This window comes from Phyllostomus hastatus, unplaced genomic scaffold (assembly GCF_019186645.2).
Source record: "Phyllostomus hastatus isolate PE091 unplaced genomic scaffold, TTU_PhHast_1.1 phas_contig_1162, whole genome shotgun sequence".
Classification (NCBI taxonomy): Eukaryota; Metazoa; Chordata; class Mammalia; order Chiroptera; family Phyllostomidae; genus Phyllostomus; species Phyllostomus hastatus.
In genome coordinates, this window is record NW_025333537.1 from 9,070,976 (window position 1) to 9,084,927 (window position 13,952).

General features: G+C 39.1%; 1 protein-coding gene across 7 annotated transcripts in view; it reads left to right on the forward strand.

Moving 5' to 3' along the window:
- The window catches only part of ATXN2 (ataxin 2), a 97,698-nt gene that overhangs the window by 58,961 nt on the left and 24,785 nt on the right, over positions 1-13,952 (forward strand). For 6 of the 7 annotated variants that reach the window (XM_045845168.1, XM_045845205.1, XM_045845178.1 and 3 more), the window contains exons 10-15: positions 820-1,029; positions 3,683-3,865; positions 6,024-6,221; positions 6,615-6,722; positions 6,993-7,063; positions 13,336-13,640. In XM_045845168.1, coding sequence (XP_045701124.1) covers positions 820-1,029; positions 3,683-3,865; positions 6,024-6,221; positions 6,615-6,722; positions 6,993-7,063; positions 13,336-13,640 — 1,075 coding nt within the window. The remainder of the gene's footprint in view (positions 1-819; positions 1,030-3,682; positions 3,866-6,023; positions 6,222-6,614; positions 6,723-6,992; positions 7,064-13,335; positions 13,641-13,952) is intronic. The other variant, XM_045845214.1, reaches the window with a different exon arrangement.

Below are 13,952 nucleotides of genomic sequence, written 5' to 3' on the forward strand. Positions count from 1 at the left end.
AAGTGCCGTGTAGTGTTCACGCGTTAGCGGTCTTCCGGCCCGTGCGCATCCATGTCGGTGTCGGTTTATTTGGTCGGACTGCTCTGTAGTTGCATTGCTTATTAAGCAGTCTCTTAGATAAGTTAATTCTCTCTTAAGTAAAAACTGCATAATTATACAGCAGGCCCCACATTTCCTAATTTGAAAAGATTAAAATATTTTTTGAAAAGGCAATTACTATTAACCTTTGTCACTCCTGTGACTAGAGAAAATAGTGGAAGTAATGTTTTATTTCTACTTAAATGAACTTGCTTAATGAGGTTTCAGACTGAACCTTACGTGTACGCTAGATGAAAATCACAGATGGTTGTGAGAAACCAGCATTTTTAATGGGATTTTATAGCTGCTACTTATTTTCATTATGTCTCAAAAGCTAAAACTAATGTAAATCTTATTCCTGAGTTTTTGTGATTTATTGTGTGAAATTATCTAGTATATGTTATACTCCTTTAATCTATTGATTACTCAGAAACAGTTATAGAAGCAGGATTAATAGGCAAAGTCTTAACTGTCTTCTTCAGTAGTATGTGTAGATCCTAATTAACCCTTTGGGAACGTGTATTCATTTAAAAAGACTTAATTTTAAGGAGGTTAAAGTAAAATGTGAATTTATGTCAGTTTAAGTTATGCTAAAACTTATCACAAATCAAATGACTGTCCTCAAAGGGTTAAAATGTACAAGAAATCATTTTTATCATTTTACTTTTTTTTCTGTTTACTTTTTTCCCTCATTTTTTTCTTTAGTTTTTATACTTTCCTTCATATCATTTGTTCTGTCAGGTGTTCCCTGGCCATCGCCTTGCCCATCTCCTTCCTCTCGCCCACCTTCTCGCTACCAGTCAGGTCCCAACTCTCTTCCACCTCGGGCAGCCACCCCTACACGGCCGCCCTCCAGGCCCCCCTCGCGGCCATCCAGACCCCCGTCTCACCCCTCTGCTCATGGTTCTCCAGCTCCTGTCTCTACTATGCCTAAACGCATGTCTTCAGAAGGTACAATACCACAATTTGTTCATGTTTTTGTTTGTCTTTGTTTAACTCCTATGTGAGTTTATAATTAGAAAAGTTTCCTCTTCATTATTTGATAAACTATAATTTCCGTGTTTTAACTTTAGTTTATTAAACTGTTTCTATTAACCTTTTGTTCATTAGAGAGAAATTTGATAAAATGCTATGTGAAACTGAACTATCCGGAACTGTAAGAATGGGGTTTATCTCTGCCTAGTAATCGGTTACCTGCCAGGGATTACTGGGAGGGGTCCTTGCTGGGCTCCTTTGCCGCCCCGGAAGGCCTGCCCCAGGGCCTTCCCCCTCCCAGTTTGCACTGTGTAAGGTGGCTGGTGGTGAACAGTGAGCTTTCTTCAGCCAGTCTCGGACTTACTGCAGAACCTGTTCATTTCCCAGCTCCTTGGCCCAGGTGCTAGTGAACCTACCTGTTGGCCGTAGGCAGGAGTGGTGATTTGGGGTTGCTTTCTGAAAGGGAGAGTCCATGTAGCTGCCTTTGTGTGGCAACCCTTAGATTACAGTCGTGTTTGGTTTTATGTTTGGGGAATTTAAAAAATTAGCTTTGCAGTGTTTTATAATGAAAGTCTACTTGAATCTGGGAGTTCTTGATTTAATGAAAACCATGTATGAATTTTAATCTTTTAAGTATTTTTTGCCCTTCTAAAAAAGTAAAATGTAAAAAGTAAAAAGTAAAATTCTGTAATTCTTATTCAATATTTGATGCTGATTCACCATTGCTACATATTAAATATGAAAGGTCACAGTTTAATTTAAATGCAGTGCGTAAATTTAAAACGTATGTTCTGAGTGATAATGTCCTTTTGATGTCCAGATATGTGTTAAAATTTTAATTGGATTTGCTCATTCAAATTGGCATAGATATAGCTAATGTTGAGACTAATAGGGTCTTCTGGCATAAAGTGCTTCCCTGGAGAAAATCGTGTGGCCGCTCCTGAATAAGTTGTTGCCATCCAGGCAGGGAGGTCATGTGATCCTGGCTGAAGAGGCTAACCTTCAGCAGCACGTTGCATGACCATAAGGTGACTTCCTTACTCAAAAGCGCCTGTATTGGTGGCCACTACACAAGAAGCTAACTTCCATCTGAGTATTTGTTACAGTCCATTGTTTAAATACGTGATGTTCGTATCATGAGAATACGTTAGATAAATCAGGACTCCTCAGTGAGTGTGAACATCTTCACGACAGTAAGATGTAAGGACGGCTTGTGGACTGCTTCTGCAGAAGTGGACCTTCCGCGTATTCAGGGAGGCTCCACTCAGGGTTTCTTAACTAGTTTGAGTCAAAATGTGTTATGTAGTTACGTAGTTAGGTGACACTGAAGCATTTTTTAAGTGTGAACTTCAAAATTAAAACTACTAAATAGTTGTTTTCTGTGCTTAATAGAGGAAAGTATGCTTTGTTTCTGTATTTGCTATATTACCAAAAAGAAAGAATTTTTTTAAAGTTGTAGTTTGATTTTCTTGAGCTATGCCATCCTACTTTATCAGTCTTTTTCTAATAGAGATGTAAACAAATATGTAAATACCCAATTCTTAATCATTCTTTGTTATAAATCACTCCTGTCTCCAGTTGAAAACTATTCTATATAAGATTAACATTCTTTTTAAGATTGTATCCATGATTCAGTTCCTGTTAAGGACACAAATTAATGTGACATTATAAAAAGTACGGCAGCAAAGGCGAGGGTGCGGAGCCTGGGCTTCGACATTAGGGTGAGTTTTGTCCAGTGGTAGCTTGTCCGGCTGCTCCGATGAGAGCCCTTCTGTAGTTTTCTCCAGTGGTGTTGACAGAAGCACAGACTTCTTTAGAAATAGAAATCATTACTGAGGTGGCAGAATCAACAATGTGGAATTTTGATAATTCATAGAGTGCAAATTTCTTCCCTAAAAGTCAGTTGCTGTGGTTTTAAAAGTCACGTCGTAACAGTGGAATTTTCAGCCCGTAGCCTGTGGAGTCCGAGGAGCTGCTTGCAGGCAGGGGCGGTCTGAGCCGTGGGCTGTGACACTGATCACCATGGCAGGACAGGGAGGGCACACCAGGGTTTTGGAGGAATTTAAGGAGAGTGTGTGCGTAAATTTTAATAACACAAAAACATATAGGGATTAATAGTTTTTTTGTTTTAAAATATTTTTTACAATTTTAGAAATAATACAGAAAATTTGAGGGAAGAAGTGAAAAGTATATGGTAAAATAAAAATTATTTCATCATGTAGCCGTAACTTGTTAACATTTTTTTATTATACTTATTTTTATATGCTTACAAATAATGAATATAGGTTAAACACATGGCTCAAATCTTTGAAGAGTTCTGATATCTCATTGATTTCTTACCACCAACTTTATCCCTTCCTTCCTTTAAAGATAAAGAGAAATAAAGTTTATTTGTAAAACTTTGTGGCATTCTACAAAATAATTCTGAAAGAATGCCACCAAAAATATGTATGGCTTGCTCCCCACCCCCTTTTTTTAAAAGCAAGAAAAACAGAGAATAAATGAATATGAATGGAATATGTGTGAATGGGTGTGTGTGTGCGTGTGTGTGTGTGTGTGTGTGTTGAGCACAAAAGTTGTACTGATGGACATTGTGGCATTTATGTCATGTTCACTGTTCATTTCTTAGGGCCTCCAAGGATGTCCCCAAAGGCCCAGCGACACCCTAGAAATCATAGAGTTTCTGCTGGGAGGGGTTCCATTTCCAGTGGCCTAGAATTTGTGCCCCATACCCCGCCAAGTGAAGCAGCTGCCCCTCCAGCAGCAAGGACCAGTCCTGCAGGGGGCACCTGGTCGTCAGTGGTCAGCGGGGGTAAGTAGCACTTGGCTTAGAGCATAATGACAGTGTTCATTTTGTAATTCTACTATAGTAAGAAGGGCAGTGCTCAGGCTGTTTGGGAAAGTGTGAGTATATATATTAAAAATGAAGTAACCAGGAATTGGAAACCATGTATTTTTTATTCTGGGCTCCACAACTTACTTCACCATATGTTAGAGCAAATCCTGTGATCACTCTGAATTTCAGTTTTCCCAGTGAGTAAAATAATTTTTGCCGAGTCTACTTTATGAACTTGTGATGAGATTCATATGATACTCATAAGTATGAATATACTTTTTATAAAGTACCACTGAAATTCAAGTCAAATACAGAATGTCACAATGTTTGGAAGGACTGCATTTCTATTCTTGTTGAGGCTTGTAGTGCTGTGTGCTCTGTAGCGTCTGTCTGTGGTACTGGTTCCTCACTATGCTTCCCTCATAAGGAATGTTAAACATACATGAGGGACTCGAGTTTTATCTGTGAATAGCCCGAGGAATGTGCTGACAGCAGCTATAAAAGTGTAAAAATTACACTTTGACAAGATCTTATCATTAAGACTGCTTTTGCTACTTACGTTTTGCTTTCATGGTAACTATGGAGAGTTAGAACATGTAATGATTGTGGGTAGTTTGGTCACAGTCTATCTTAGTGCATTGAACCTTTAAAAGAAAAAAATATCTTTAAGCTTAACAAACGAAAAGATACCCAGCTCTGTTAAATGTCTTGCATTGATATACATTGCTCGGCTTTATGTATGTATAATTATATTGTAAATTCCTTTATACTTTCTCTTTTCTTCTTTGGTCTTCAATTATAAGGAAATAATTCAGTTAACAAAATAGAATTTCTAAATATCTTTATTTCTTCATTTCTACCATTAGTCATTTGACATACTCAGGTGATCTAGAAATTAGTTTTGAGAGCAAAACATGATTACAAGAAGTGAAAGAATAAAAATGTAGTTGTTAGAAACATACATAGGCCCTGCCAGTGTAGCTCAATTGGTTGGAGCAGTATCCTGTAGACCAAAAGGTTGCAGGTTCAATTCCTGGTTGGGGTGTGTGTGGGATGCAACCGATCGATGTTTTCTTCTCCCCACCCACACCGCTTCTCTCTCCCACTGGAATCAATAAATATGTATTTTTAAATTTTTAAAAAAATACACATAGCCCTAGCTGGTGTGGCTCAGTGGATTGAGTGCTGGCCTGTGAACCTAAGGGTCTCTGGTTTGATTCCAGTCAGGGCACGTGCCTGGGTTGCGAGTCAGGTCCCCACTTGGGGGTGTGCAAGAGGCAATCGCTGTGTCTGTCGCACATTGATGTTTCTCTCCCTCTCTCTCCCTCCCTTCCCCTTTTTCTACAAATAAATAAAATCTTTAAAAAATACAGAACAGTGTAACAAGCTTGTTTTTTACACTAATTAGAAAAATGGTAATTATTCAGTAATAGTTTCCCTCTATATCCTGTTGCTCAAAAAAGTAAAGAACCACCAGTGTGAAGCAAATTGAACCATTTTCTCTAAACCTTTGAATCTGAGCTCTATAAATGGGCTTATAATGGAATATGAAACCTGTTAGATACTCATTTTGAAGTTGTAGCATAGAAACCCCTGCTTGGGTTATCTTCCCTTCTTGGCTAAATTGGTCCCTGATTTCCTTAGATACTGCAGAATGGGTCTTGATGTGGCAAGAAAGAACATGTGGGACCAGCTGGCTACAAGCTGCTAGAAGGTGTTTGAGTTTATTATTGGAAGGAGACATGTATAAGCCTAATTCTTAGGGATCCTGCACTTTTTGAAAAGAAACCGTCTCACTTCTTAGTAGAGAACATTGCTATCTTTATTTTTTAAAGTGGTATTTATCTTGCCTTAGAAATCCAGTTTCTGACTTCATTTAGTATACTGCTGCCTTGAGAAGTAATACATTCAGTTAGAAGGAAAACTACAGTTGTACTTAGGTATTACTGTACTTATTCTTAATCACCACTACTATTCCTGAGACCTTGGAAAAGAAGAATTAGGTGATAGGATCAAGAGTAATTGGGAATGGGGGTCAGATAGGACTGTTTTTCCCTGGGTCTTAAAAGAAGCCTCTTCGAGGATGTGCCAGTGGGGCTGAGAATGTAATGAATAACTTTTCTTTTTCTTCTAGTTCCAAGATTATCCCCCAAAACTCACAGACCCAGGTCTCCCAGACAAAACAGTATTGGAAATACTCCTAGTGGACCAGTTCTTGCTTCTCCGCAAGCTGGTATTATTCCAGCTGAAGCCGTTGCTATGCCTGTTCCAGCTGCATCTCCGACACCTGCCAGTCCTGCATCCAACAGAGCTGTTACCCCGTCTATTGAGGGTAGGTAAGAAAGGGCTTCCAGGTCCATGATATCACCTGTAGAGTGCAGCGTTGTTATGGGTTGAACGTTATATGAAAAATGCTGTTTTATTCAAAGGTGGGTATTTGTGTGCACATTTAAAATTTTATGTAAATGAAGTGAGCTGTTTAAGTAATACTGCTAATTTCATGTGTTATTCTTGAATGTCTTGTTAAGGGCGTTAACATTGCTGAGTAGTAAATATTAATATAAAGTAAATTATTGGTATTTCATATCTTGACAAAGGAAAAAAGCCTTCTTAAATGGAAATAATCTTTTCCAAAAACATAGGAGATAAAAATTGTTGAGTATTTTCCCATTTTATTTTTCTGTCATGTATGTAACTTGGAATTTTTTAAAATATTATCTTCTAGCTAAGGATTCCAGGCTTCAAGATCAGAGGCAGAACTCTCCTGCAGGGAATAAAGAAAATGTAAAGCCTAATGAGACATCACCTAGCTTCTCAAAAGCTGAAAATAAAGGTTAGAGCTTAAAAAGTATTTAGGTATAACCATAGAAACATGAAGGAATATGTCTAATCTCATGCCTTGATATAAAGTATTTTTGATCACTTTTTCTTAATATTGTGTATATTTAGATGCATAATTTGACAAATTCCAAAGTCTGTAATTATTAAAAATTTTGTTATTTTGATAACAGAACTTATTTTCACTTCTAACATCCCATCCTAAAAGAATTTTAAGTTTAAAGATTAGAAATAAATCTGTATCTAACAGTTATTAATTTTTCAGGTATATCACCAATTGTTTCTGAGCATAGAAAACAGATTGATGACTTAAAGAAATTTAAGAATGATTTCAGGGTAAGTGTTGATTTGAATTTTGTTTACTTTTCGTTGTTGTTGTTCTTGCATTAGAATTTTAAAAGATAAATATTAAACATTACTAAGAATTATTCTGTGATCTATTTACTAAAATGGATTATATCTACAACCACAGACATTGAACCGTGTGCATAGAAAGCTAAACATTCTTAAAGTTGTTTTTGCCTGTGCTGTAATTACAGTAACTAAAACCATCAGATTTGGTAAGAACAATAAAAATACCAAATGAATGAATATAATTTCGACGTTTGAAACTACTGTAAGGTACTGTTTGATATTTATTTGGTTAGTTTATTCGCCGAAGAGCAGAGCAAGGCCCAGGCGTTGATTATCTGGTGTGACGTGGCAGGTGGAAGACGCCCCGCACTGTGGGGCTCTGACGCATCACAGGGTCACGTTCTGTGCACGACCGTGTTGTGGTAGAAATCTTTGATGGACTTACTGAGCATACTCTAGTTTCTCCTAGATAACTGTTTGCATTCTTTTACACAACATTTAATATACCGTGGATATCAAGGCACATTTTGAGGACAACTCAAGAAATCATCCTGAAACTTAGCTTCTTAGAGGGGAAAAATCTGGTTTTCAACCTTTTCCTAGCTGAAGTCCACCTGAGTACTCGTCCTGCTCAGCTGCATTCTCCTGCCAGAGGGAAGGGCTTCTTTCCTGTACCCTTCTTTCCACTGCATGCGAACAGACCCCTAAGCGGAAGGTGATATTATTTTGCATAACCTTCAGTTCGATGTCACCAATGTCATACCACAAGTATTCTCGCCCATTTGCTTTTGTTTCCTCAGCATTATTTTTCAGCCCCTTCTTAGAGCACACTGGAGTTATTATCCTATGGGGGAAAGAATTTTGTTTTGCTTTGAAGCATGTGAGTTAGTTTATTTTAAGCAGTTTTATTGAGATAAAAATTACATAGTATACAATTTGACCATTTTAAGAGTATAATTCAGTGGTTTTTAGTATATTTGCTGCTGTACAACAATCACCATATTCAATTTTGGAACACCTTCTTCATTCCAAAAGAAACCTCATATTTCTTAGCAGCCATTCCTCATTGCTATCAAGTGCCCCTGTCCTCCCAGGCCTCAACCAACCACTAAACTGGTTTCTGTGTCTCCGGATTTCCCTGTTCTGGACAGTCGATAATAACTCAGTCGCACAGTATGTGGTCTTTTGTGACCAGCTTCTTTCGCTGATCATGTTTTCAGGGTTCATTTATGTCAGAGCACCTGTCAGTGCTTCATTCCTGTTTGTGGGTTACGCATACGCCACTGCACGGATAGACCCCTCGTTTTTCTTCTGTTCATCAGTTGATGAGTCTTTGGGTTGCTACCACTTTTTTACTGTTATGAAAAATGCTGTTATGAACATTAGTGTACAGTTTTTCTGTGGACATGTTTTCATTTCTCTTGCGTGGAGAAATGAAATACCTAGGAGTAGAATTTCTGGGTCATATGGTAACTGTTTTTAACTTTTTGAGGAAAACTTTCAGGCTGTTTGCCAAAGCAACTGTATTATTTTACATTCCCACCAGCAGCATATATCACAGTCATAAAGATCTGCTCTTATTTTCTTCTAAGGTTTTTTTTAAAGATTATTTATTTACTTATTTTTAGAGAGGCGAAGGGAGGGAGAAGGAGAGGGAGAGAGATATCAATGTGTGGTTGCCTCTTGTGCACCCCCTACTGGGGACCTGGCCTGCAACTCAGGCATGTGCCCTGACTGGGAATCAAATTGGCAGCCCTCTGGTTCGCAGGCTGGTGCTCAATCCACTGAGCCTTACCTGCCAGGCCATCCTTCTATGAGTTTTATTTAGGGCTGTGATCATTTTTTAAAAATATATTTTATTTATTATTTTTTAAAGAGAGGGGAAGGGATGAGAAAGAGAGGGAGAGAAACATCAAGGTGTGATTGCCTCCCCCCCACACTGAGGACCTGGCCTGTAAGGCAGGCATGTGCCCTGACCGGGAACCGAACCAGCAATCCTTCAATTTGCAGGTCAGCACTCAATCCACTGAGCCACACCAGCCAGGGCAAGAGTTGTGATCATTTTGAGTAATTTTTTTACATACTGTGAATTAGGATTCAGATTCATTCTTTTGCATGTTGATACCACTTCTCCCAGCACCATTTGTTGAAAACAGATTGAATTGAATTGTTTCTGTACCTTTGTTGAAAGTCTGTTGACAACAAACGTGAAGGTTCATTACTGAACTCTCCGTTCTCCTCCGTAGAGCGGTATGTCTGTCCTTTATGCCAGTATCACACTGTCTCAATTAGAGTTAAGTATGTTTTATTTATTTACATACTTAGTTTTAGTAGTACTTTTAATCGTCACCCAAGGATATGTTTATTGATTTTAGAGGGGGGGGGAGACAGGGACGGGGAGGAGAGGGAGAAACATCAGTGTGAGAGAGAAACATTCATTGGTTGCCTCCTGAATGTGCCTCAGCTGGGGATTAAACCTGCAACCCAGGCATGTGCTCTGACTGGGGATCAGACTGAACTCCTCAGTGCGCAGAATAACGCTCCAACCAACTGAGCTGTGCAGCCGGGGCTATAAATCTTTTTTAATACTTGACTTCTGAATTCCAGGTAGATGCAGCATGAAAGTCTGCCACTTTAGGATTTCTAGTCCTAATATTGTGTGGGGCCTGAAAAATCAAATCTGTTATTAATTCTTTCCAGTTTACATTTATGATATTAGTTTAGATTTATTGAGACATTGTTCTAAGTGTTTATAAGTTTTTTATTGCCCTAACATCCCTTTGAAGTACGTGTATTATCCCCAGTGTACATGTAAGGAAACTGAGGCAAAGACAAGTTAAATAATTTTCCCAGATGCACGTAGCTAGTGAAAGATAAGCCAAGCTGTCTGTGTGTTTGAGCTCTAGCAATGCTTTGGGCAGTAGCCACTGCATAGTATGGACTGCATTGTTTAGTGACAGAACCACCCTCAGGACACGCACATGTCTTTGAACTATGATGGCTCACAGAACCCTGGGCTTTCATTGAGACAGAAATAGGAGTACCCTGTGTTACTGTGTTTTTCTTTTTCCTTTAAGAGCCAAAAGCAAAGGCAACAAAAGCACAAGTAAACAAGGTGGATTACATTAAACTGAAAAGCTTCTGCCCTGGCTGGTGTGGCTCAGTGGCTGAGTGCTGACCTGTCAACCAAAGGGTCACCAGTTCAATTCCCAGTCAGGGTACATGCCTGGGTTTCGGGCCAGGTCCCCAGTAGGGGGCGCACAAGAGGCAACCACACATGGATGTTTCTCTCCCTCTCTTTCTCCTCCCTCCCCCTCTGCCTAAAAATAAATAAATAAAATCTAAAAAAAAAAAAGAGAAGCTTCTGAACAGCAAAGGAAACCATCAATAAAATGAAAAGGCAGCCTACTGAATAGAAAAAATATTTGTAAATTAATAAGGAGTTAATTTCCAAAATATATAAAGAACTCATACAACTCAATAACACCCCCCTCCCAAAAAAGAATCTGATTAAAAAATGGGCATGGGATCTGAATGTACATTTTTCCAGAACAGACATACAGAGAGATGACTGCAGATCCATGAAATGGCGCTCACTATCACTAGTTATCAGGCAGGTGCCAATCAAAACCGCGGCGAATCATTTCCTCACACATGTCACAGTGGCTACTGTCAAAAAGAGAAAAAATGAAAAGTGCTGGCCATGATGTGTGAAAAGGGAACCTTTGTGCACTTCTGATGGGAATGTAAATTGATGCAGCCACTATGGAAAACAGTATGGAGAATCCTTGAAGAATTCTATTAAAAATAGAACTGTCACATAGCTCAGTAATTCCACTCTGGGGTAAAGGACACAAAAACATGAAATTTGAAAAGTTTCTAACTTGAAAAGATAATTGCATCCCATGTTCATTGCACCATTATGTACAATAGCCAAGGCATGAAAGCAACACAGGTGTCCATGGATGGGTGAATGGATAAAGAAAAGGTATGTGTGCATGTGTGTGCACACTAGGGAATATTATCCAGCCATAAAAAAGGAGGAAACCCTGCCATTTGTGATAACACAAATGGACCCTGAGGGCATTGTGCAATAAGTGAAGTAATACAGACAAATGCCATCTGATCTCACGCGTGTGGAATCTTGAAAAAAACAAAGCCCAAACCCATACACACAGATTGGTGGTTGCCAAAGGCAGGGGTTGGTGAAATTGGTGAGAATTGTCTAAAGGCACAAACTTCTAGTTACAAAATAAATGAGTTACGGGGGTGCGATGTACATCATGGTGAGTATAGTCAACACTGCTGTATTGTGAATGGTATTCAAAAGTTACTAAGAGATCTTAAAAGTTTTCATCATAAGAGAAATATTGTAACTGTGATGATAACTATTAACTAGACATACTGTGATCATTTCATAATACACTGGGCTGGATCATTATATTTTACACCTGAAACTAATACATTCTTATGTGTCAATTATATCTCTATTTTTAAAAAGTAGTCCTATCTGGTGGGGAAAGAATGTCAGTTTCCTTCTGTTTAATATACTACAGATAGGAAATAGGGCAGAATGCTCAAAAGCATTAATTGTGCCTTAGTCTTCCCATTTGTAAGTTGGCAATAATAGTATATCCATCAAGTAAGGCTGTTGTAACTACTGAAGGAGCTTGTAGTTTAGAACAGTGTCCAGCCAATAGTGAGAACTTGAGATATGTTTACCATTGTATGAATAACAACAACAGAAGTCTCATTTTTGCCTTACTCAAAGACTCTTGTGGTAGACACTGGAGAAGTCTTCTGTAGTACACAGTTGATCTCTGTAGCCACTGCTAAAGATTTTTATGAACAAATGCTGGCTTAAAAATGGAGTGCCTGTTTTGTGACTTAAATTGTTACTGGGTCCAAATAAATGTCCTGTCACCCTTCTCCCTCTGCTACGTTGGTGGTGCAGTTAGCCATGAGAGCCCCTGAGCCTACATAATGCTGCTTCCCAGAATGCCAAGGGCCCCAGTAGTGGCACTTTGACATTGTTCTGCTGAGGATGTAGTTCTCCCTCTCCACCCTTACGGCCCCTTTTACAGTGCAGCCGCCCAGGGCTGCTGCTTGTACTTGCTCTCATTTCCACCTTTACAACTTCTACTTTTCCTTCTCTTTTCCTTGCCATTTTCTTCATCTGTCCCTGTTTTCCTCTGGGGAGTATGACATCTTAAATCATCTTCAGGTGGGAGTAGCATTGATTTCTTCTGTTCTGCAGACTTACCCCATCATTTATTTCACTAATTTTTTTGACTTCTGTTCTTGCTGGTTGGTACTTGTGTTTTGTGGTTTCCTCTTTTACTTACAGGTTAGAAGGTCTGTGGAGGTATATTAAGGACCAACATGCCTAATGAGGTCTTCCTCAGAAACCCACCTACTTCCGACTCTCTGAGCCACTGCTTCCCGAGGCCAGGCCCTGGTCTAGTCCAGCCTCCATAATGGTGTCTCTGCATGCCTCTTGCTTCCCTCCAGTTTATTTGCCACAGAGCTGCTGTGCTCATCTTTATAAATTCTGCTCAACACTATAACCTGCTTAAAATTCTTCAGTGACTTCTCATTAACCTGAGAAAAGCTGGAGTCCTTATCATAGCTTCCAAGTTCCTTTATCTTCTCAGTTCCTCTTGGTAGAGTTGGTTGTTTTTTGAGTCCCTCCTGCACCTGTGCCCGCCCTTGCTGTGGGCACAGGTGCTCTTCTTTCTCACGGTGGGGCCGTCTTTCTGCTCTCCCCTGCGTTTTTAAACACGATACTTCTTTCACATAGACGGTTCCCTTTTGCAAACTCCCTCCTCCCCCAGACCTCTTTCACATTTCAGACTAGATGACACTTAACATTGAGAAAGCCGCCTTTTTCTGGAAGTTGCTTTTTCTCATAGGACCCCATGGCATTTCCCTCATCTGTTAAGTGTCTGATCTGACCCAGATGGTAAGCATTGGGAGGACAGGCACAAGTTTAATATTTTCCATACCCAGCAGGCACAATTTCTGACACGTGGTAGACAATCAGTAAATATTTAATTTTTGAGGTTAGGACATTTGAGTGCGTAGATGACTATGGCTCTGTTACTGCCTTATAATGAAGACATTACTCTTAAAGTACGAAGAAGCCTTATTCCATGTATTTCCTGCTTATAAATAATACTAGTTTGGTTGTGTGCATGGAGAAAATTGACTACTATAGTTACTTAAAGTCAAGTATAATTATTTCCTTTATTTAGTTGCAGCCAAGTTCTACTTCTGAATCTATGGATCAACTGCTAACCAAAAATAGAGAGGGAGAAAAATCAAGAGATTTGATGAAAGACAAAATTGAACCAAATGCTAAGGATTCTTTCATTGAAAATAGCAGCAGCAACTGCACCAGTGGCAGCAGCAAACCAAACAGCCCCAGCATTTCCCCCTCAATCCTCAGTAACACGGAGCACAAGAGGGGACCCGAGGTCACGTCCCAAGGGGTTCAGACTTCCAGTCCTGGATGTAAACAAGAGAAAGATGATAAAGAGGAGAAAAAAGACGCAGCTGAGTGAGTAAACCTGGCATTTAGCATGTCCTGTTACTTAACTTTTTCTTAAGGTGTCCAGGGCCTTCTAACTCAAGAATTTATCTGGACTTTCAGAATGTTTCATAAGTAGCTTTCAGATTATAAACAACTTGTCTAAACAAAGGACGTTTTAAGTAAATAGGTCGTTGTACCCTGAACTCTTTTTCCCTTCTCCATTTTTGTACCTAATGGCAAAAACAAAACAAAACAAAATAAAACACCTTTAGGTATAAATTAAGAAAGGCTTTTTCTGTAGATGTACAGGGCATGGAAATTTTACTTTTGGGACCTATA